At 43.8% G+C, this 25,783-nt stretch overlaps 1 protein-coding gene across 8 annotated transcripts in view; it reads right to left on the reverse strand.

Moving 5' to 3' along the window:
* The window catches only part of dnajc6 (DnaJ (Hsp40) homolog, subfamily C, member 6), a 48,580-nt gene extending 26,687 nt beyond the window's left edge, over window positions 1–21,893 (reverse strand). For 4 of the 8 annotated variants that reach the window (XM_086161437.1, XM_086161434.1, XM_086161435.1 and 1 more), the window contains exons 1-4: window positions 16,071–16,600; window positions 9,127–9,262; window positions 741–790; window positions 255–403 (exon numbers count right to left, since the gene is read on the reverse strand). In XM_086161437.1, the coding sequence (XP_086017563.1) occupies window positions 255–403; window positions 741–790; window positions 9,127–9,262; window positions 16,071–16,269 (534 nt within the window). In that variant the 5' untranslated portion in view covers window positions 16,270–16,600. Of the gene's footprint in view, window positions 1–254; window positions 404–740; window positions 791–9,126; window positions 9,263–16,070; window positions 16,601–21,626 lie in introns of those variants that run through there. The other 4 variants (XM_086161440.1, XM_086161439.1, XM_086161438.1 and 1 more) reach the window with 2 other exon arrangements.
* Between the last annotated feature and the right edge of the window lie 3,890 nt (window positions 21,894–25,783).

Genomic DNA, 25,783 nt, shown 5'->3' on the forward strand with positions numbered 1-25,783 from the left:
GTAATCAGAGCAATTTTACTGTTATTTGTTACAGTGGACAAAACCCCACATAATGGTGTTTAAACAGCTGTCACAGCCTAATTGAAGAACATAATTTAAAGCTCTATAGGACATTTAATGGACAACAATTATGAGGGTTCATAATTGTACATGCACAGGGCACTGATGGCAAACAGCGCTTCAGCTCCTGTGCATCACCTCAGTGTTTTCCTGCTCAGCTAAACACACAACTAAAGGGGCAGCGTCACACTCACCCTGTTGGAGAATTTGGCGCCGCGGTAGTTGCGCTGAGACAGGTTGAAGACGGTGTAGTGGTCGGCGTGGCGACTGTCCAGGAAAGATCGGATGTCCTCCACGTGGTTCTGGTAGCCGATCTGCACCGACTCTGCTGGATAGGTCATCACTGTGGGAGGCAGAAGGAAATCTGTGACCCAGGTGCCAGATGAGATGTTTGAATTGACCTTTTCCTTTCTTTAAATCAGTACCACTCCACAAAGAGGAAAGTGAGTTTGAAGTAAAAACCATGCGCTGATGCCATCTTCTGAAGGGCGCGCTGCCAAGCGTGCAGCCACGGGCCGCTTGAGCATGAGAGGACGAAGAGGACAGCAGGGAATCTCTGTTTGTTTATTTTACTATTTTTCTAGCTCTGTATTTATATGAAGTTTACTTCAATCCACGCCAGTCTGTACAGGATGCCAAACAGCAGCTCATAACACAGCAGTCCAATGAGCAGTACTTACCAATGATCCGTGACGTGATGTAGGCGATGTCCAGCTCGCCTTTGGTGTACCTACAAAGGAGAAAGGGGACACATTTTTCCATAATTATCATACAGGAGTTAATAGAATGCCGTCTTGGCATATTTCAGGTCTTATTTCATTGATTTCCAAACCAAAAAACACAATCTGAAGTTCCTTTTTTTTTTTTAATCTCACACTGGGAGAGGATTCGGGATGAATACACATTGTGATCTTTAAAAAGCAATATAAAAATGCTTCATGTTTCCGAAGCGCAGACTGAACCGGTCAAAAAATTAATTGACCCCGCCCCCAGTGGAAGGAAATGAATGACAGGCAGGTACTGTGATTTCTGGAATACTGGCGGAAAACGTCTGTCATACACAACTCAATTACATCACTCGTGGAAATTGTGTGTCTGACAGTTGAAAGAACATATATAGTGTTATATGGTGTTTCACCTCCCTCTAAGCACCCCACTTTTATTACGTAGCACCTTTTCTGACACAGTGTGGAGTTTGAAATGATTTATAGTAGAAAAGGAGACAAATGAGGCCCCTGCGATATTAGGACACAAAAATATAAATAAAGAGTCTTTGCTTGAGTGACACATTTATGCTTGAATGTGCGGAGCCTTGCAACCGTAGGATTCTCAGCAACGGGGTATTTAGATACATGCGGTCTTATTTGCACAATAACACAATGCTTTCGAGATATAAACTCTGCGTTAGTCTGTCTTTCCTTCGGGATTTGAATTTCCATTTGCTACATTTCTCAGTAAATGTGTTGCGAAAACACAAAACACTATTTAAATGAACAACGTCGGGCTCAGAAGCAAGTGATGTTTAATGCAGGGGTTTGTGTGTGTGTGTGTGTGTGTGTGTGTGGGTGTGTGTGTGTGTGCGTGTTGGCTCTTAATCCCTGCACTAAGATTAAATGATGTTGAATTCCAACAACTTTTATTTTCTTAAAAGGTCAGAACGTCAATGTTGGCCACTTAAAAAGCTCGATTCACCTTCTTTGCGGTCAGAACATCAGGCTGCATGTCGAACGTATCAAAGTAATTGGACTCAACAGACTTCAGAGAGGAGCATGTGCTGGGCTGCAGGTGTGTGTGTGTGTGTGTGTGTGTGTGTGTGTGTGTGTGTGTTTCCTCCTCATCACACTTGACTGAGCTGACTCGGATCAAAGAAACACCATATGGGAATCCCTCATTTGAGCCTTTCAGCACCAAACTGAGTTGCTCCATATGGAAATGAAAGTTGTCATTAAGTGAAAGGCGCACATGTGCCCTGCATGCGCATCTACGTGTACATGTGACCTGCATGCGCGCGCACGCACACACACACACACACACACACACACACACACACACATATTAGGAAACCTAAAATAACACGAATTGGGTTTTTGTGGAGTATCAAATGCACCTGACTATATTGGGAGACCAGACTGTTCATGCAGACTGTAAGCAGTGTGTGAGGATGCTTCTGCATGTGTGTTTGTGTGTGTGTGTGTGTGTGTGTGTGTGTGTGTGTGTGTGTGTGTGTGTTTCGGGGTGTGCGTGTGTAGACATGACAATGTGGTTCAAGCTCAAAAAAGCTGGAATGCAAAAACCTCCCTCAGCGGTGCGGGGAGGCCATCCTGCAGCTACCAGGATGCGTCACAGAGAAATAGAAGGAAATGTAGAGCAGCGGGCTTGATATTCGCCGCCGACTCAGAGACTCACAGGCTGAGGGCAGACTGGGGCAAAAATGACCCCAAAAAAATTCCATTACAATGGGGAGGATGATGAAATCCAGTTAAACAGAGCAAGACGGGGATAGAGAGAGAACGAGAAATAGATAAGTATGTGTTTTGTATCGGGATGGGGGCGGGCCGGGCGCAGACCAAGGACAATGTGCCTTTCATGAAACCAGATCAGCCGTTTAGACCCCAGCTTTGTAGTGTTTGAGAGCTGCTCCCAGATGGGCTTCGCTGCAAAGTGTCTTATCAGTCTGGTAAACAAACGCTTCCGTAAATAATCCGGCGACAACATTCTAGCGTGAATGCGGACGAGACAGAGCGGGGGGCAGTCGAGTGGGGCCGCTTAAAAGCTAAGCTGTGCCTCCTCTTCACCAAGCTCCAGGGGACTCCAGATGAAAACTCCAATAAGAGGCGCTGAAACAGAGTGTATTTGAAAAGTCATCCAGATGAAGACCCTGCAGAAATTATGCTGACCTAGAAATTTCTTCCTACAAAAACTCCCTCTATGTGAGAAAAAAAAAGCCAAGCATCATGTAATCAAGAGAAAATCCTGCCAGGGGGGTAAACAAAACCAACACTTCCTGAACTATGATTAGAAAACATTCACATCACACACACACAAAATCTGACCTTAAAATGTTTGTAAAAACCCCGACAGCCCACCAAGCCACTCTTAACTCCTTGGGGAGCATGTTGAAACACACACACTGGATGGTGCAGGAGTCTTCAGACCTGCCGTGTGCACAGGAGATACAGTCAAAGGTTGTGCTGCCTCAGTATTTGACGCCCTGATATTTTGACCTGAGGGTGGCACGGAGATGCAGAGGTTGCACCTGAGAACCTGAGAGGTTCATGGTTCTCTGGTTTTCTCGAACAGTCCAAAAACGACCAGGAGGTTCACTGGAGATCCTAAATCGCTGAAACAATTATTAATATTTATATATTATTTACAAATGTATTATTTAATATTTATTATTTATTTACAAATATTTATTTATTTTGATCTTAACTGTAATTTATTTTTATCATTAGCTATTTTTATTCTTTATTTTTATGTAGATTTCTACTTTATTCTTTCCCACTTGACTCTTGCAGAAGCTGCTTTCAACAAAAAGCAATTTTCTCCTGGGGGATCAACACAGTATTCTGATTCTGATTCTTGTGATGGACCGACAACTAGTCCAGGGTTTAACAGCTGGAATTGGCTCCAGCAGCCCCATCACATGATGAATAATGAATGAATATTTGAGCCTAAGAATTGTGATGAGGACTGGGCTACATCTTTTTGATATCACAGTATCTACAAAGGGAAAGAAAATCGCTTGCCCCCAAACAAGATAAATTATGACTATAATGATAAGCAGTTTAATTCTACCTTACTAAGCACAAAGTTTATTTATTGCAGGTTTTCACATTTTTGCGGAAAGCCCCATTAGGGAGACACCTGCCGCCTCCGGTATTAAACCAAGGTTAATTATTTCTTGTGTATCTTTCAATGTAGGAAAAAAACAAAACATAACCAGCAACATCTCTTTCCAGAAGTCTAAGCGCTATCATTTAAAAATCATCCAGACTTGGCAGTGAGCAGCTTCCACAGAGCCCTCTGTGACAACAACTGTACTCCATGTTGTTGTAATCTACTGCCTCGACATTACATCTGGCACGCCCGGCTCCTCTTCGTGGCAGCAAATCACTGATCTGGCTCACGACTTTATCGACGATAGAAGGCTAAATCAAACGGATGGTGGTTACAGCATAGACGGCTGTCATCATGCTAAGAGCCGCATTGTAGTAACACAATTTATAGGGGCAATAAACAGGGAAATACAGTTATCATTGCGAAATCTATCAGGTGTCTTTTCCGTCCTTTTAGATGTATGGGTTTTCGTGCCATGCAAGCAGCAAGGCAATCACCTCTTTGGATGAGATTAGAACAACTTTACTGTCCCTATACATGTAAAGGAAAAATTAACTGCAGTTGTTCAGCATTTAACCAAAAGTGCAAAAAGCAGCAGGGGCAGATAGAATAATGAGTTAACAGTATATACATGATAGAATGTGTCAATAATTTCAAAGTGAGTGATATAAAGGGTACTATGAACATATTATACAGATGGATATATGAATTGGAGCCATAAATAATAATTTCACAGTAGAAACATACAGATGATAAGTTATGCTTGACAGAAAATGGATGTTAAATTGTAAATAAATATGGACAGTGGCTGCCTATAGAGTAGTATTGTGGGGGTTGCGTGTGTTTAGCAACGGAAGAAGCTGTCAATTCATACAACCATCAAATAAACCTATAAAAGTCATCCTAAACAGCTAGGCCACTGTACATCCGCCTGTTGCTGAGGCAGCTCGCCCCCGTGGCGACCCCTTTCTCCGAGCCTCCCGCCCGCATATAAACACAGCCAAGAAACCAGACACTGCCACATATCTGCCCGCACAACGCAGGGGCCCGGCGAAATGAATCCCCCCTGTATCAGCACAGAACCGACCGTTTGGCACAATGAACCGACATGAATAATTCAGCCAGGCGGGGAGCGAAGGACTGCACAGGGAGGAGAGGAAGGGTAGGAAAGGTAGAGATGAGATGAGAGGCGAGCACGGCTGAAAACAAAAGGGAACGGCAGGACACGGGGAGGGTGGGGGGGTCACAAGAGGCGAATAATCAGGATCAAACTTGCTGAGTCAATAGTGAGAGACGCTGTGTGTGCGTGTTTGTGACCACACAGAGGCCCCTTTGTGGTGCCCTGCTCTGATGCCCCTGCCGGACACGCCGGGCGGACCGAGCTGTGCCAGACTCTGCTGCCCTTCCAACGCACCCCTCCCCAGCGAAGAGCTGGAGGTGACAAAAATTTGTGATCTGATGGTGGGATCTCACCCACTGATAGCGATATTGCTGTTTGTGGAAAGGTGCGGGCTGAGAATCTCTGAGAATCATGGTGATTATTACGAAAAAAAAAAAGGTTGTGCAAATGATGCCAGCAGAACTGGGGCACCGACACACACTGACCCACTTTTTGTTCAAGTGTTCTAATTGTTATACTCAGACAACACATCCATATTAGGGTTATTGTTTGCGAATCCACAAAAAAGGTTTCTCGATTTCCCATCCAACAACATGCCAGGGACAGGCGATAAAAATACCCGTGCAGGTAAAGATGCAAGAAGAGACCGACTCCAGCCGGCCTCATCTTTACCAAGGTGCCCGAGCAAAGAAACACAGGAGAAATGCTAAGGAAGCAAGTTTGACACTTGTTTCGGTAGCAGTCGACGGGCATCCGCTTTTATCCAAGACAGGCCTCATCACTTTTAGAAAGCAGATAAGAATATGCAGCACGCTCGAAGGAGGAGCTTCAGGAGAGATGTTTCAGTTTTCTCTCCGACAGCAGTGCATGGATCTCACTAATCTTAGTTATTTGCACTAAAATGAATGACGAACAGAAGATTCTCTTTGCTGTGTGTGCAGAGCGGAGCTGGAGAAGCCCAAGCGGCTAATCTGTGCATCACAGGGGACCCACAGCCTTTGGGATTTGGAGTTGTTCCTACATGAAAAAATACTAATACAAATACTAATTTCAAGGCACAGTTATGTAAATGTTAATCCTGCATTCGCAACGTACAGTGGACCCTGTCTACTTCACATTTCAGCTTTCGCTACTTTGTGGATTTTTTTTGTAACTCGGTTTTCTAAATAAATTGTTCTTTAGCAGGTTTTTTTTGCAGTATTTGAAAAAAATTCATGATGAAATTGCCCAGCATCTACCCAAAAGTCTGGTATAAACCCCAAGCGTAGCAGGAAGATGCTGACTATTGCAGACAAGATAAATCGTCTCAATATGTAAAAGGAAGCAGAAGTTCTGCTGAAGTCCGCCGACATTGCAGCATCAACCAATCTACAGTTCGTTACATTACTAAAGACGAAGCTAACATTGGGAAGACAGCGACCTTAAGCTTCAATAAAACGGCAAAATGGGTGATGACGAGACAAAAACTATTAATTGTAAAAATGGATTGTGTGATATTTTAAAGTTTATTGTCCGTTACAATTATCCAAAAGTGTTTAGAATGCTGTATAAGAGTGTAGGAAGCGTAATACAGTCAATTGCTGGTTGATAACAGTTTGCGGGAGGCTGGTAAAGAGTTGAGTGAGGTTCGTTGAGTGTTAATATATCTGTAAATAACATCAAAATTATCACCTCTCTACTTTGCAGAAATTCTCTTTTAGCGGGGGGTCTTTGAACATGACTCCTGCGAAAAGTGAGGGTATACTGTACTCATGAGAAGTGAGGGCACATTGAAATTTACCATTCATTCATTCTCTACACAACTTATCCTGCATAGGCATTCTCGGCTGACATTGGGCGAGATGGTTGTTCGAGCAGTGCTTCAATTATTTTCTGTTATGCCCCCTCTAAGAAAAAGAAAACATTTCGTACCCACCCCACTCTCCGCCACAACTATAAATAGTATCATTTGTCTATAGCATTGTATCCTTATTGACTTTGAAGAAACAAAAAAAGAAAGAAATATAGATCAACCTGCCACGAAGAATAACTTTAACATTTAACATTTATTTAACATTTATTAACATAGCGGGATGATTGTTTGCAACATTCGGCACGTTTTTGCTGAAAACACCAAGCGGCTTATCAGCATAATAGGGGTGTAATGTCTTTTAGTGATGCCTTAATTCAGGGGTGTCAAACTCATTTCTCATCGCAGGCCACATACAGCCTAGGTAGATGTCAAGTGGGCCGGACCATCAAAACAATAGCATATTCAACAATAAATAACCAAAATATCATGTCTTTCCTCTGTTTTGGTGTAAAGAAGTACAAGGACATTAGAAAATCTTGGAATTTAATGACCAATCCCTTTACAAAACATTTCATGAAACACCTTATATTTCCTTAGACAAAAGTGCAATTTACTACTATCATTCACATGTATGCATTGCAATCATGTGATCATGAGATCCCACTGATCGTACAAAGGCACAAAACTTTAACAAGTAATTGGTATTGAAAAATATAGTAATGCACTTTAAGATTAAATGAGACTTATAAAGAAAGGGATTTTTCAATCATTTACACATGTGCATATAAAATCTAAATTTAAACCCTGCCTACACCCTCCAAACTAAAAAGGGGGCTATTAAATGTGTAAGGATGAGAGTATTCACCTGTCCTGTAAATGTGTAAACTTCATACATGAAACATGCATACACGTGCAATACATACTGAAAATGTATGGAGTTGCATGAAAAGTAGAATTCCATCAAACTCTTTATAGTGAAGCCTGTGACTAAGATTAAATTGCACATTTTTGCTAGCAATTAGGTAGCCGGCTTTTACCGCTGCTTCACTGATTTCACGGCTATCGGTGAAAGTGGACGCTGTTTACTCAGACCAGCCAGCAATTCGTTGATCTTATCTCTTCTCAGTTGTCTTTACAAGCTGTCATATTTTTCGCTCTGATGAGTCTCGTAGCGGCACCGTATATTATATTCCTAAAATACCGAAACTTGTTGCAAACACGCTAAGCACAAAGGTTGACGTAGTCAATTTTTCTTTGAAAATTCTACACTTTTTAACTACTTTTCTGTTTTGATAACGACATTTTGGCTAATGAGGGAGTAGCGGAGGGGTAGAGAACAGGGTAAAAACAACGTCATAACAAGCAACAGGTGGTGCATGGATAACGTCTGCTGATTGGTCCGTCTCAGTGATGCGAATTGTTGTCTACTCTGACCAAAATAGTGCGCCTCCTAGTGGAAAATTTTGAATTGCACTTAATAAAAAAAAAAAAATCCTTGTCTTTTATGCATTTTTTCACTTTCAAATTATCCTGCGGGCCTGGTCGAATCCCCTTGCGGGCCGTATGTTTGACACCCCTGCCTTAATTATTTGGCTTCATGCTGTCGACTGACAACATTTTTAGACACAGGAAACACACTTTCCTTGGCTCCCACCGTAGTCACTGTGAAGCAAAGCACTACATACTCTTCGTCATATTTAGTTATCGGACTTTCGCTTGTATCATTATCTCTGTCTCTGACCGCCTTTCTTAACATCACTGTTAAATATTTTCCATGGTGTTTCACTTCAAATTTCCTTCTCTGTACTGTGTGCGACATGTTCTGTGCCAAAAAATAGAGCTCATACGACACCATAAGCCCCACCATTTGAGAAGCAATGACATAGACATGCAGCTAGTCACCCTTTCGTTCGCACGTCTGTAAAATTTAGGGTCTCCGAAGAACTTCTTGAATGTTTTTAAGACTGTTGGAGGAACCCCTGAGGAGCCCCTTGTGAGAATCCAACCAGGGACCTTCTTACCGTGCAGTGGAAGCATTTACTGTGCAGTCCATTTAAATAAACAATAAATGAAAGAAAATACCCAGAAAGCAGGGATGTAGTGACACAAACGTATCCCAAACTCTATGAAACCTGACTCTTAGAATCACACTCCCAACAGGCGCAGTTTTTACCTGCACTGATCAATAAAAAGCTGACTAGAGTCTCTGAAAAAGCAGATTCATTGAATTCATACTATTATTCTATCAATGATTTCTCTGACAAGGATTTATCGCGCACTCCCGTCACGCCGTATGACCACAGACAGGACTTACGTGGCCACCTGATGCATGACCTTGGTGGAGGTGTCCTTCAGCGTGTCCTTCAGATTGTCCTTGAAGTTGCTGAAGAACTTTCCCGCGCCACCTTTCACCATGTCCAGCAGACCCCCACCATAGTTGCCATCCATGTCTGGAGAGAGAGGAAATTTAAGAGGTTGAATTACAACAGTGGGGAAGAAAATATGCACAGTTTGGTCAGATCATGTAAATGCAAAGATATTATAAGATCAAACCAAACTGTTATAGCTGTGCTATGAAGCCCCAACAAGAACCTTCAACTGAGTTTACGTTTGACCTGCTTAACACATGTATGGTCAGCAAATCATGATAGAAGTCAAAATAAAACATCACAACCAGTGCTTGGCTGGTTCCCCTGGTTCTTCTCAGATGCCTGTCAGTCTTACAGATGATAATCACGATGCAACTGGAAAACACGGAATGGGGAGCTGAAATATTTGCAAATCAAGTCCTCTCAAATAAAGAAGTAAGAGCAAAAGTCTTTGTTACCACCGCTACAACATTCACACCCTCAACTTCATCACACTCTTGCTTTCCATCTCTGTCTATCTCCCTCGTTCACTCCCTTTCTACCTCAACCAGTCAAAGCCGAAGGCCGCCCCACGTCAAGCTGGGGTTTATGAAACTGAAGGTTTACTAGCGCAGAAACCAAGGTTTCAAAAAAAAAAACAAGGTTTCTGGGCTAGTAAAAAGGCAGTGTTTCAGTATAACTGTCACAAGGGAGTGTTGGGTTTTTGTAGATCATCTTAAAGAGTCTGGTCCAGATCTGCTTTGCATGGAAACAGTCATCAGACAAACACGCTCCAATTTGGACGGCGTATAAATAACATCTGACTCGACCTGACGATAACCAGCACGGTGACTCACATGAGTTGCATCAGTGAGTCTGTTGCCAGTGCGAGTCTCAGGCAGGGAGCTTTGCAGACGGCGCCGCGTCCTTGACAAGGGCACCCTTCAATCCTGGATGACCGATTAAAAGCGGCCGACTTTGCCGTACGTGAACTGTGCGTTACATGATAAAATGCGGGAAATGGGGCACGGCGTGCCCAGACAAGCTGTCTCGCATTTTTGGCACCACAAGGCCTCACTAAAATCTCTAAATTTTCTCAAAAATTGGCCATGCACCTTATGTATGAATTCTTGTGGTGCTGACTGACCACTAACCAATTTTATGTGGCACACTGCGCTCAAGCGTCTCTAAAAAAAATTTCGTGCATCTTTGGTAAGCGACCAAGCCACTCTGTTTGATTGATTATCGGACCATTCCCATGTTGTCTCAAAGTTTACCCTTGGTTGAATATGGGTTGCAACGTCAGACAACCTTAGATAACTAATTATGTAGTGCGGGAATAGAACATTGTTCAAACCTCACACTAACTTCAAGTGTCTGCTATCGCTGGCAACAATAAACCAATCAGAGAACAATACATAGTACGCTTACCTCCGCCACTTTTTGTAACAGCAGCTCGACATATTACTGTACATTTGTGTGTATGAGGGCCACACAAAATGGCACCTGTTACGAAACATGCATACAAGGTGGAATTCAAACTTGAGGCTATCAGTCACGTGGTAGATCAGGGGTGACATACGCCCGCAAGCCAGATACCGGCCCACAAGGAGGTTCGATCAGGCCCGCAGAATAATTTGAAAGTGAAAAACTGCATAAAAGACAAGGATTTAATTTGTTTAATTAAATGCAGCTCAAGAATTTTCCGCTAGGGGGCGCACTATTTTGGTCAGAGTGGAAGACAATCTGCATCACTGAGACAGACCAATCAGCAGACATTATCAATGCGCCGTCTGCTGCTTGTTATGATCTTGTTGCTACCCTGTTCTCTACCTCCCCGCTACTCCCTCATTAGCCAAAATGTGGTTATCAAAACAGAGAAAAGTAGATGAAGAGTGTAGAATTTTCAAAGAAAAATGGACTACATCCTATTTATTTACGGAGACGCACAAGAAACCTTTGTGCTTGGCGTGTTTGCAACAAGTTTCGGTATTTTAGGAATATAATATTCGGCGCCACTACAAGACTCATCACAGCAAAAAATATGACAGCTTGCAAGGACAACTGAGAAGAGATAAGATCAATGAATTCCTGGCGGGTTTGAGGAAACAGCAGTCCACTTTCACCCATAGCCGAAAAATCAGTGAAGCAGCGGTAAAAGCCGGCTACCTAATTGCTAGCAAAAATGTGCAATTTAATCTTAGTCACCGGCTTCACTACAAACGAGTTTGATGGAATTCTACTTTTCATGCAACTCCATACATTTTCAATATGTATTGTATTTGTATACATGTTTCATGTATGAAGTTTACACATTTACAGGACAGGTGAATACTTTCTTCCTTACACATTTAATAGTACTATTTTTAGTTTGTAGGGTGCTGGCAGGGATTCAATTTAGATTTTATATGCACATGTGTAAATGGTTTAAAAATCCCTTTCTTTATAAGTATCATTTAATCTTAAAGTGCATTACCATATTTTTCAATACCAATTACTTGTTAAAGTTTTGTGCCTTTGTACGATCAGTGGGATCAGTTGCAATGCATACATGTGAATGATAAAAGTAAATTACACGTTTTTCTAAGGAAATATGAGGTGTTTCATGAAATGTTTTGTAAAAGAATTGTTCATTAAATTCAAAGATTTTCCTAATGTCCTCGTACTTCATTACACCAAACATGATATTTTGGTTATTTATTGCTGAGTATGCTATTGTCTTAATGGTCCGGCCCACTTCACATCTACCTCGGCCGTATGTGGCCCACGATGAGAAATGAGTTTGACAGCCCTACAGTAGATGATGGGAATAGAGCAGCTGCGAAAGAATTAAACATGAATGAATCAATGGTACAGAAGTGGAGGAAGCAAGCAGATAAAATGCGCCAAGTAAAGAAGAACAAACAGAGTTTCTGAGGGAACAAAGAGGAATGAATGAGATGAATAAAGTTCAACTGACAATTTTGTTTGGCTTTATACTCCGTATGTTTTATCATGCGCCTTATAATGTGATACGCCTTATGGCCCGCAAAATACGATAATTAGAGAAATTATATTAAATTGATTATATAAATTAATTCCTCTTCCCTCAGCCGCAGGGAATCTTCAAATCAAATCAAATCTTTGTAGTTACAGTTAACAGTTAGACAATTTATATTTCATTTTATTTCATTGTATTTCTTATTCTTCTTCCTTTCTACTATTATCTATTACTGTTATGCTTTTACTTGAAACTCTGGCACAATAATTTCCTTCGGGATAAATAAAGTTGTTCTCATCTCATCTCATTCTCATCTCATTATACTTAAAACTGAAGCTGACATCCACTTACCACCATCACAAAGCCACCTCCGGCAGCCTTTGGTTTCTGTCAGTCTTATCGACTTATAAAACCATAGTAAGATGCGTTCAGTGAATGAGGATCAATGGGTTGTGTTGACAATTCGGGACCAGGAAACATCTTACCATCTAATATCAAACATCATAAAATAAACACAGTGTATATAAAACGTGCTCTTGCCAGATTCTAAGACTACAGTATTCTTGTAGGTGTAGCTGTCCACCACAAAAACTACTGTGAAGGAGTGGTCTGTCTCCCAGCATCTTGTTCTCTCCTGCATGATAAGTCTGAGAACATCCGTCAAGTATGTTAAAAATCGCTGTTTCTGACTTTCAACAGGAGATTTCTATTAATCGCTCCTGCGCTGTTGCTGAAGTCTGACAGCACGAGGAGAGCTTTAACAGGTACCATGACAAAGACATGGATTATATTACTCTCACAGCCCTTATTGCTTTAGATGTCTCCAGCAGAAACAAACTCCTTCAACCAGCTTAGAAAAGTGAAGATCGGTGGGGAGAGGCGTAATAAAAAGAGACGAATAAGCGCACTGCAGTGCGGCACCGATGGAACGATCGCAACCCTGCTTTAAACCTCACAACCAGCTGAGTCTCTGTTTTATAGACCTCATCACCCCCTTCTAATCACCAGCAGGGTGACAGACAGCCAAGCCTTCCCAGTCTAAATGATCCTTCCTGAGATTAATCAATCGTTTGGACATTTTAACTTCCACGTTGACTTTCAATGGTGTGCTCAATGACTTTCAATGGCGTGACATGAGGAGGGGGGACCCTGATCCAGCTATATCAAGATGCAAATGACTGACTCGTCTGTTGAGGCTCTGGAGATAAACTTGCCCTTCCGGACCAAGCTCTTGCAAATAATAGAAATCCAGAGGGCGGGTGGAGGGAGGGGGTCTGAAGCCTCCTTCCACCCAACAAGCACGAAGCCTTGTGCTGGGGTTATGCCCTAAACATCATCAAGAAAATCGAAAAATCACCCATCTATACGTTGCTTCCAATGATCTCCAATAGACCATCTAAGAATTAGCCAGAATTTTGAACGTCAGATTCGAACCCTGGCCTCCTGATTGACAAAGAAACACAGCCGTTGTTCTGAAGCACTGAATGGTCGGTGAAACAGATTTGCGATCCGCTGCTTCCTTCTCAGGTCTCCCCTTAGTCCCAAGAGTCCAAACTAAAACACAGGCTCATCAGTGCATCGGAACTACACTCCCACAAAAACTGCAGGTTGCAGCTCTTTTACGCCCAGACTGCAGAGACTTCTGTCGGCAGTTTACTTTTCACATTTGTACAGTACTGATTCCACTCGCCTTGCCTATGAAAAAGCTGGGTACTAGAAGAAAAAGAGCAGGCTGGTGTACTGCTGTGTGAGATGTCTTGTTTCAACTGATGCAAAAACTTGCTGAGGGGCTACATGGTGGCACAGCGGTTAGTGCTTCTGCCTCACAACAAACAAGTCCCTGGTTTGATTCCGAAAGCCCTTTCTGTGCAGGGAGTTTCTACCATTTACTCACACAGTCCAAAAGTAATGCAGGAGCTTAATTGGAGTGTATTATTCAGACATGTGAGTGAGAGGGTGAATGCTTGTATGCCTCCATATGTCCCTGTGGTGGATCCAGCCTCTCGACCAATGACAGATGGGGTAAGATGAGCAGTATAGATAGTGAATGAATGAATAGTAATTGTTCTTTTTAATAATACTTTTCACGCACACTCAATTATCTGCGCTCCATGTCCTTTCCATCACCACAGCCAATATCACCGTGCAGACGGACATCCTGAAGCGGGTGTGTGACCGCTGAGACCTCTCTTAATTTTGAACCGGATCTCACTGCTGCTGCTCAGTGTAAAGTCCGGCTCAAATCTTCTTACTTTCAGCTGCTGCTGCTCGGACGAGGTGTGAGATTTATCAGCTACCATACACCTTATATCGGGGAATATCCCACTGGTGGATTTGGGGATGAGCTAAATAGTTGACATCATTCAACACTGAAATTTAGGGTTATGGTGTTCATATATTGCATTACCCCGGCACTAATGGGTTCATTCGGTGAGACAAACTGGTGCAATAACAGATGTATCAGAAAAAAAAGGTCAAACTAAGTATGACCAGAGTCTTGCTCCTCTGACATCCCATCATTTGGACTAACTTGGAAGAACTTGATTAAAAGAGAAGAAAAGGTCAGCCAAAAAAATAGATTTTCAAAACACAATTAACAAAATGTCACAATTATCACTGATCTTTTCCTTCAATTCCCAAATGTTAAGTGAAGGTTTTAGGACTTGACTGGATTCTGCAGGTTCCTGCTGGAACAGCACCTGCATACGCAGAAACTAAACATTTATTCCTAAATTTCACATTTGTGTGTCCTGCTACCTAATGCTGGTCTGTGTGAGTCCAGATGGATGTGGGAGTGTGCAGAATGGTGAGCCAGCTCCAGTGACAAGGCCTGCTAATACAGACACCAGGGGGAGGTTTTAATTCAGGGTCTATCAGGTCAATACCGGCGCAGAGAGCCCCGACCACTCACACAGAGGAGAGTGCGGGGCAACTCTGCAATCCCGGGTTTCAATCCCACTCTATGCCCAATTGCCGGCGATTTCCCTTCAATATCTGGGAGATGGTGGACGTGCCCAACACGTTCGGGATGAGTGCTACACACCAAAAGCACCATTAGTTGGGCAGTCATCTGACACTGGAGACACCTCCCCCCACCTCGAACCCCCTTTCAGTCCAATCCTCTTTGCTCGCTGACCCTCCCACACCCTCTCAGCCTGCCACTGTTGTCTCATAAAAAAAAAAAAAAAAATCCTGCCTGGAGGCTGTCCGGCTCCACGCTGAGGATGAACACCTCACAAACCCCCTGCTCTACAATCATCTTCTCAACAATAGCAGCCATATTTGTACCGCACAGGCACAATATAGATTTATTGTTATATCATTTAAGCCTTGAATCAATAATCTGTAATATACATAATTTGATTATCAAATTATTATTATTGCTGTTATTTTTTTTATAAATGGACACATATTTTGATAACCAATTAAACAGTTCTAAAGGAATAAAAGTTGAAATTCTCAACGCAGAAAATATCCTCTTTTGCTTATGAAGCGATCATCACAGCAAATATGAAAGAAAATCAGCCATCCATCAATAATCAAATGTTTTTGCTGCAGCCCTAGATGTTCTAGAAGCCAATTCAGGACCAAGAGACAATCTCTGCACAAATCTTTTCCCCTGCAGAAAAAGTGAGTATTTTCCCCACGTGTTGTTAAATGGGTCTCAACTTCACATCCGGGGGAGTCCTGCCTTTCTTTCCTTTCAGGGAAAAAGATAGAATGGACAACAGAGAGGCAGCACTGGCCTATTTTTCTATGAGATTCTGTCCCAGTGTAACCATTAAAAGGTGGGGCTCTGGAGGGGGGAGGGATGGAGTGGAGTCCCAGGAGGTCACCATTGTAGGCACACATTCAATGCTCTTCACCTTCTGAAACCAGGAGCGTCAATGCATAAAAACACGGAGCCCGGAGTTGCCGGCGGGGATTCACCTGAGCTGTCCATGGTGCTGCAGTCCTCCTCCCGCAGCGGGCCCGCCTTCGGTCCGAGACTGGCCGCTAGAGACGCTCCGAAGGTGCCGCCGCCGCCTCCCCTGCCGGTGCCGAAGCTCTCCCCGCCGCTATCGACCAACTGCAAAGATTCGTAGCCATCGTAACTGGTCTTTTTCTTGTAGGCCCCCAGCAAGCTCATACCCGAAAAAAATACAAAGACGCTCCGCCGGGACGCCGAAGACGAAACTAGCCCCGACACAGTAGCCGCGTCAGCCGCCCCCGCGTCACCGCGTCCCCCGCCGCTGCGTGCAGCACATGTCCAGGGAGGAGAGGACGAGCCGTCTCTGGGCTGCGGACAGAAACAACCGTCCTTTCGCTCCTCGTCCCTCCTCCCTCCCCTCTCTCTCTCTCTCTTTTTCCTCAGTGCCGCATTTTACTACGCCGCTGCGACTGGAGGGGGAAGCCCGCCGCGGACCGGACCGGACCGGGTCCTGCTGGCTCTGGTACCCGCTCCTCCGGACGCGTACAGTGGGCAAACTGCAAGCTGCAGCCCCAGCAGACTGTGCAGAGCTGTTGTCTATGAACGAACCGGCCCTGGAGGTCTTAAAGGGACAGGGCACCTCAAATACCCGGAGTTCCGTAACACCTGACTGTGACATGGGCCATCATCAGCCCCTTTCACACAAGAGGAACTTTTTGCAGGTCCTAGAACCCTCTCAGGAACTGGTCCTGTTTCTTGGTGCACTGGGACATGGAGCATTTTAGCTCCAGGGGCTTTTTACAGTTCCACAGGAACTCGTGACAATAGTGCCTGGTGATTGGCGGAAATCCTAAGGCATGCCCATGACCAGATTATTCTTGTGGAGCGGCATTTTTAAAGTCTACCATGGTCACTGATCAGATGTTTTCTTGAGATAAAATGGACAGAACCAAGTAAAGCAACGAAGATGTCAGAGCTACTCTGGCCTGCTACGCCTCACAGGAGTTTCCAGGACTCGCAGAGGAACATCTTCATTTCGGCCAGAATAAGTGCTGAGTTAACTAACGGCTAACAGGATCTTTCACAATGTAAGGAGAAGATAAAAACACTCCAACCATCTGATAGTCCACGGTTATTATTCCATGAACACTGTGGCAGCCTCCACCTCCATGTTGTCTTCCTTTTCTTCTTCAGTGGTTTGTTTTTGAGTGTGGAGCTTACGTCACATCAGAATACCCTGGTCCCTATCTGCCTTAGGGAATGCAAACTAAGAGATTCCCATGGCGGAAGCAAGTTCTTAGAACGAAATTTAAGCTTAAAACTGCGTTATCAGAACTTTTCAGTCCAAAAAGCAATGATTATTACTACGGACTTACTGATTGAACGTTTTCAGATCCAGATCAGGGCCTCTCACATTCAAACCATTTCCAACCAAAGTTAATAAATTCATTTTGTGGCTGATTAACCTGCAGGTTAAGGTCACACAGATCAGTATCCCATGATGGCTACACATGGTGCGCTTTCGACCTCCTAACATTTTTTCCCCATAGCCCTATCTATCATTGTTTCATCCTCGGAAAGACTGGCTGCATTGTCGTAGCTTAGGTTGATCCATTTGCTGATGTCATTTGGCCGCATTGTTCTTGGTCTTGTTCGTCACTGAGCTTCAAGAAATCATTTTTGCATGGTACTCCTTCTGGGGAAGTGGACAAAAAATTTCAATGTCTTGATCTGGATGACGTCAAAGAGGCGTTGTTGGGGTGGATTCTCCTGAGGACTTCTTGGTTGAAAATTTATCACAAAACATTTTCTGGAGAACAACCAGAAGCAGTTTTACAATCCTCTCATGGCAGTAGATCATCAATCATCAGCATTTTCTAGCAAGAAACAGGTCTGATTTGGTTCCTTGACATTTGTTTTAAAGAGCTGGATCAGGGCCACAGCAGTCAATAACATTAGAGAAGAGTTGTCATCTTCAACTAAATGGGCACAGTGAGGTTTGCTGCCTTTAACCAACAACATCGTCAGTAAGTGGGTGAAGAGAAGGACAGTTCTGTTAAGTCCTTGGGGAAACGTTGTGACATTGTCTGCCCTCCTGGTAGTTGAGACAGAGCACAGTACCATTGCAGGATAGATCTCCTGGCCTTGTTATCAGGGGAAATGTAAATAGTAAGACAACAGCACCATGCTTTGTCAGGAAGGGGAAAATCCCCCTGATAGTTCAACCCGCTAAGTCTGAATTCTAATTGGCTCAATGTAACGTGAATAAATTCCAACAAAAGCTTTGAATGTGCAATTTTTATTCCCAATTGTATGCTATGACCCCGAGTCCATGCGGCGCGACACATTGACGACTGATGCATGCTTCCTTCCTTGGCCTCATCCCCTGGCAACAGAGACCCTGCATGGTTCTGGAACGAGGACACGAGCCTGGGAAACTTTTGGGAGAGCAGGGGGAGCTCAAGACCCAGCGGGAACTGAATGTCCAAAAAGAGAGGAACGATACCCCCGCTGTAACCGGATGCAAAGTGCTGCCACTCCATTGTCGCCATTGGAGTGTCCTGTCTTGCTCAGAACTGTGCCACCCAATATTTACCCCTGGAGACCCATTGCTTTAGGGGGGAAACTCCAACTTCAGCCGGGAAGCAAGCTCTGAATCACAATCAGCTATCCAGCCATACAATGGAAAATACTGGACTCACATAAAATAATAGCAGATCAACTGAAGACCATTGTTTTCTACCGTCAATCTCATTTATGTTTCACAAACACTCACTGATGACAGCTTCTTGGTCAGACAAAGCACATGGATATACTGTATAGGGCCTCAGCGAGAGAAAAAATCAAAAGCCTGATAATCAGAGCCCCTTCTATGTGACGTATCTGTTGATACATGATGTTTATCATCATAACATGGAATATCTGAAATGTTTTTCAATCCACGGCATATGAACACTGCAAACAAACTACACATGGTACATGAAATAGTTTGATTCCAAAATTGTGAAGAGAAGATCCTAAATGCTGCAATGAAGCAACACGGACATGACCATTAAATCTATATTTTCAATAATGGATCTAAGTTTTCCATCCAAAGGCCAATTACATTCTGAACACCAGGCTGTGGTTGAAAACACGTTGTGAATACTTGCGGTTTCTTGACCTCAGTTTCCACTTGCTTAAGGGTTAGAACAATATTTAGATGTTATTTGATGACATGCTTGCTGTATCATTATTGCTGCAACAGAAATAAGATGAAGTAAGGCCTCCAGAGCAATAATTGGCCTTCACTGAAACATCAAAGCATAAGCCTATGTCCAAAAGCAAAAGCAGACCCACCTCTGGTGATCACTGAATTTGGTTTGGATTTTAAATTGCACTTATGAAGTGCATCCATTTTCTTCCGTAAAGAAAAGCCTTTAACTGTCCTCCGGGCGGTTGCCTAACCATGTCACAGACTGCAGCTTCCTACAAGAATGGAGTTCAAAATATTCCTGTTACCATTCTCCTGAAGGACCGGATTAATGATTACCTTGCAGTAAACGCAGAATCAAGGAATGTGCTGGTTCAGCTGTAGGACTTCAATCTACTGCTACTTGTGACGATTGAGTTTTTCTTATTATAAAAGTATATGAAGGTCAAAGGGCAGCTATTTTAGGGGGTTTTAGATATTCATTGTCTCTTAGACAGTCTCTTAGAGTCAGTATTCCCAACCCTACTTCAGTCATTTTTTGTTTTATTTTCCGGCTCATGGTTTAGCTCCTGTCATTAAAGCAGTCTTTGCTTCCTTTTACCTCTTCTTTCAGCAGTCACATTGTCCTATTTCATCTTCAGTGGCTCAGTCAGATTTCAAAATGACTGATTTCTTCTTAGAATTTTTCGATATTCTTTTTAGTTTAAGCATACTAACCATTGTTGAAATTTCATAGACAGGATGTTTGCCTTTCTTTTTTGCACCTTTCTTTGTTTATCTTTCTCTCACTTGCAGAAGACTATCATTTGTTGATTCAATATTTATATCAGGTCAGTTAATATTGACACTGTTTTACTTATAACACTTTATTATCAAACACCTTCTTAAATTATGTTTGAATACAGTAAAGTTTATCTGTACTTTGGATTTTTAAACTGATTATCATCCGGCTGCAGTTTAAGACACGGGATTGAACTGTCCAGGTATTTGACATCAATGGGATCATGTGACCTGTAAGCTAACGTTGACCTTTCTTCCACTTCAAACACCTTATGCTGATTGTTCATCCACTAAAGGCCAGTGCATCTGCAGGTTTCAGAATTAAATAAAACCATAGTTCTTCCTATGATTTGACATCTGACTCGTCTGAATGCCTCCAGCTTTCAAAAGGCAAAAGTGACCGGCCGCCGACCTTTAACGGCCCATGTATATCCTGCTAAAACCATGCTTCGCATGGATGTTTATTTGAGCTACTCTGATCATAAAAGCAAGCTGGGGCCAGTAAGATAAGAGACAGAAGCTTGATGAAAAAGGGGAGCTCTATTCCCGCCCTGAACAACTGTGTGTGTGTGGGGGGGGGGGGCACAGCAACTTCCCTTCCATCGACCGTCGAGTTCAGCAGAGCACCTGACGACCAGGTGCTGCACCTGGTGTGTGGGCGCTTACTATGTGGATGCACATTCACATAAGTGTGATTGAAAAACCAGGGCTGACTTCACCCTCACATTGTTCTTATTATTATTATTCTTTTCCCTTCTGGGGTCACCACAGCGAATCAACCTCCTTCATCTAACCCTATTCCTTTGCACATACTTCAGATAAATGAGAAAATACATAATAGGAAAAACGCCTTGCTAATTAAATGCAAATCAAGTAAATGTAAATATGCATGACGAAGACCCATATCTTCCTGCTCTTCCTTCCTCTGAAGGGATGAGTCAGTCTCACTCCACTGGGACACCGAGCTTTTAATCTGGTCACGTGACTCTCGTGAAGCCATTCTATTGGATGACGCATTGACGAGCGAGCGAGAGAGCGAACCTGTCCTCTCCACACTGCTAGGCTGTGGATGGTGAATCCCCTACGGTCTTATTTATGATGACGGTGCAAAATAAACAAGCAGACAGATAAACAAATAGGAAAAAGAAACAACCCCAGGTTTTGATAATGCGATTAGATTTTTTGTTCAAAACTGCGCTACGGTAGTGACGTCATCACGTCCTCACCTGGAGCACTGACCGTTAGCTAGCTAGCATAGGACAGCCGGTGGATGCTAGCTGCCGCGGGCAGTATTGTAGAAAATGCAGCCGCGGCAGTACCTGTTTCGCCCGCGGGGTTTGAAAAAAGGGAGGGAGTAAGATAACCCCCGTCCAGTTCACCGACAACAGCCTACTCGATGCGGGGTGCAAACATTCCTCCGCGGATGGGTAGTTGACTGATGCGCGTCGAGGCGGAGGGGGGGAGATGAAGATGCTCAGCCGAGGTAACCCCGGCGTTATGTAACACCCGCAACCGCCACTCTCTCTCTCTCTCTCACTCTCCTCCTCCTCCGTTACCGCCCGGTTCGACGCTTAATAAAAAAAACAACCCGGCGCGGTGTTACCTGTCTTTGCGACGTCTAGCATTCTGCCCCCGGGGTAGCCGTCCTGCGCCGCGAATGGAGATGCGCTTCCTCTTTCGGACGCCGACCCTTGGTTTGTCATTCGCCGCGAGTCAAAGGTCACAACGGTGCGGGAGGTCTGGAGGGACGCGGGGCGTTGAAAAATTAAAGGGATAACTATTTGTGAATGCAGCGTTCGCTGCGGTGGTACGGTTACATTTTTTGACGTCTGAGCATCAAACCGGGTCCCGCGATGGCGCTCGGTAAATCAGTGGGAGACGTGAGTGAGAGGGAAGGGAACCGAAGGAAGGCGGCGGGGGCATCAGCGCCGCTTAGCGGATCCAAGCGGAACTGCAAGATGCAGCAGGATAAAACCCCAGTCGGACCACAACGCCTTCACCTTCCTTAAAGTTAACTCATTCATTCATTCATCCATTCATTTTCAAAATCGTTATCTTGCAGTCAGGGTAGACTATCCCAGTAAGTCAGTGAGAGGCAGGGTTCACCCTGGACCATACAGAAACCAACAAACATTCACACACCACATAAAGACAAGCATTCACTCTCATTCACATGTCAGAGACGTAAAACCATGCACTCTCATTTGCACACTGCACAGAGACATACAACCATTCACACATCAGATTCATTCAGTCAGTCACTAGTTATGTCAGGAACAGACATGCAACCATTCACCCTCTCATTCACACATCATATAGAGACATAAACCACTCACCCTTTCATTCTACATCAGGGGAATTTCCTCCTGCATGTGTTTGGACTGTGTGTGGAATCTGGTGAACCCTGAGGAAGCCCACGGAGACACGGAGAACATGGTGACTCCACACAGACTGTGGGAATCCTACCGGGGAACTTCTGGTTGAGACGGGGGCGCTGACTGCTGCACCACCTGAAAATTTTGTCTACCGCCTTTTTTTAAAATGACACATATCTGATGTTTAAACAGAAGGAGAGCATCAGGCAGATGTTTGAACATCACCTTCACTAGTAGTAGATACCCCGCCATGAAGTGGTCCCAGATGGTCCACTACTAATATTACCATTTTATTGGAGGAGCCAACGAGAAACAATTGAAACAACAAATAGGGATCACACTTCCGCTCTCAGGAAAACATAATTATATATTTTTTTTCATTCCTGTACTTGGTGGGCTGGATGGAGGGAAATGCACTTTCCTGTGTCGCATGCTGCTCCTCGTCTACAAACTGCAACTCCGCCCCTTCTGTCCAATGCAGAAACTAGATGAGTGTGCTATCCGTGACACAACCAGTGGCTCCACCCTGATGCACACAGGATTTATTTGCAGATCTTAGAGGATTAGAAAAGAAGAGCATTGGCTGAAGGATGGCTGCTTATCTGCGCAAGTCAAGAATAGCATTTGTAACATTTGTGTGGAGTGCACAGCCACACCCCCTCTTGTCTGTGGAGGTTTTCAGTCATCCGGGTCATGGTGAATTCTTGTCAAAATCTTCTTGTCTTTGCAACTCTAGTTGTCAGATTCAACAAGAGCACCCCCCTCTTATTCTGGATCCCTGACAGAAAGGAGAGGCAAGCTATTATTAAGATTTGAAATGAAATCATTTCCTTATTCAGTGTTAAAGCATAAGAAACAACCTGCGATCCCCTCTATCCTACAAATTTCTCACACCAGTATATACACTTGAAGAAACACAGAATAACTTTTCCCTAATTAGCAAACATCCATAGAATGAGCCTTTTTCCATTTATCCCCCCCGCCCCCGGAATGCAATGTGTTTGCACGGCATCATGTCTCAACATCCTGGAAAAAATGAAAAATCCTTTGGGCAATGGCACTTGGGTGTGAGCGGGCACAACTAAAATGCCACCCAGGCGTTTGAGCAATCGGTCAGGCCGGCTAGCAAACAACCCCCCGCAAGACTGTCTGGCTTCAATGGGCTCCAGCCTAATGAGGTGAACATCTGTTGACTCCACATGTCTGCAGAGGGCATGGCGACACAGAAAAATCTCACATCTTGCACCAGTCTGATAGTGACGCATGGAAATCGGTTCCCATCTTGAGGAAAAGATAATCTAGCTTTATCATTCCTTTTTGCCGAAATTTGGAAGAATGATTAAAACCTGCTTTGCAAGCAGTTAAAGTGATCATTTATGATACGCCTGTGGCTGCTTCTTGAATGTGTCAGACCTTACTTAAATGCAAGTGAGACCAGCAATGCTGTACGGGTTGGAGACAGTGGCATTAAAGAACGACAGGAAGCAGAGCTGGAGGTCAGAGAGATGAAGATGCTGAGGTTCTCTTTGGGAGTGATTAGGATGGATAGGATCAGGAATGAGTCAATCAGAGGGACAGCACATGTTAATGATATGGTTTGCTCATGTGCAGAGGAGGGATAGTGAATATATTGGTAGACGGATGCTGGAATTGGAGGTCTAGAGGAAGATTTGTGAACATAGAGACAGATATGGAGTTAGTTGGTGCGAGAGAGGAGGATACACAGAATAGTGTTCGATGGTAAAGGTTGATTCGCTGTGGTGACCCCTGAAGGGAAAAGCTCAAAGGAAAAGAAGTAGAAGCTGGCAATGAAAGCCTCTGCTCTCTAACGTGGGTGGTAACTTGAGTAATGCGAATACACGCTGTTACTCAAGTGCTCACTTTTCTTACAAATTTGGAGCACGTAAACTAGTGTAGCACGCTATCTGTTTCTAGCGGCAACATTTCAATGGATACATGCTTTTTGCTGCTCAAGCAACGTTTTGATTTCCGTGAGAAACCTGCTGAAGATCTGTTAGCTTTTTTAACTACGTAACCTTCAAGTGGGGACTAAACACGCAAACCAGCTTGAGCAGCCGAGCCACTCCTTAAAAGTGAGCTGTGTGTTTTTTGGCTGGTCGTTGAAGTCAGTCAGAGCATGAAAAACAAAAGTTTGAACAAAATCCCACGGGGGGAGATGGGGTTGGACCAAGAGGGCTGAAAGGAACAAGTTATTAGAGCAGTAACATGCTTGTGAATGAATAGCAGAAGGAATAATAATATCAGACAGTCAGAGGGAGCTGCATTGCATTTTTGTAAACCTAGAAAAAAACATATGCGAGGATGCCAAGAGAGGAACTCTGGTATTGTATGAGAAAGTCTGGAGTGGCAGAGAAATAATATAGACTGGTACAGGACAAGTCTGCTAGCTGTGGGACAGTGTTGAGGTGTGTGGTACAGGACATGTATGCTTGCTGTGAGGCAGTGGTGAGGTGTGCTATAGGGGTAACAGAGAAGTTCAAGGTGGAGGTCAGACTTCATCAGGGATCAGCTCTGAGCCCCTTCTTGTTTGCAGTGGTGATGGACAAGCTGACAGATAAGGTTAGACAGGACATCCCATGGACCATGATGTTTTTGCAGATGACATTATGATCTGTAGTGAGAGCAGGGAACAGGGTGAGGAACATCGTGAGAAGTTGAGGTATGCGCTAGAAAGGAGAGGAATGAAGGTTAGTGGCAGCAAAACAGAATATATGTGTGTGAATGAGAGGAACCTGGGTGAAACAGTGAGGCAACAGGGAGTGGAGATCAAGAAGTTGGAGGATTTCAGGTACTTGGGGCCAACAGTCCAGAGCAATGGATTATATGGAAAAGAGGTAAAGAGACGGGTTCACGCGGGTTGGAATGGGTGGACGAAAAGTGTCCGTGATACTATGAGATAGAAGACAATCAGCCCGAACACAAGGAAAGGTGTACAAGACAGTGGTGAGACCAGCGATGCTGTATGGCCTAGAAACAGTGACAATGACCAAAAGACAGGAAGCAGAGCTGGAGGTCAGAGAGATGAAGATGCTGAGGTTCTCTTTGGGAGTGACGAGAACGGATAGGATCAGGAATGAGTCCATCAGAGTGATAGCACATGTTAGATGTTTTGGAGAGAAGGTCAGAGAAGCCAGCCTGAGATGGTTGGCTCATGTACAGTGGAGGGATGGTGAATATATTGGTAGACGGATGCTGGAATTGGAGGTCTAGAGGAAGATCAAGAAGAAGATTTATGGACATAGTGAGAGAGGATATGAAGGTAGTTGGTGCGAGAGAGGAGGATACAGAAAATTTGGTGAGATGGAGACGGTTGATTCACTGTAGAGACCCCTGAAGGGAAAAGCTCAAAGGAGAAGGCACATTG

Source organism: Fistularia commersonii, chromosome 16 (genome assembly GCF_037954325.1).
Source record: "Fistularia commersonii isolate RoL2024-O1a breed Wild chromosome 16, RoL_Fcom_v1.0, whole genome shotgun sequence".
Classification (NCBI taxonomy): Eukaryota; Metazoa; Chordata; class Actinopteri; order Syngnathiformes; family Fistulariidae; genus Fistularia; species Fistularia commersonii.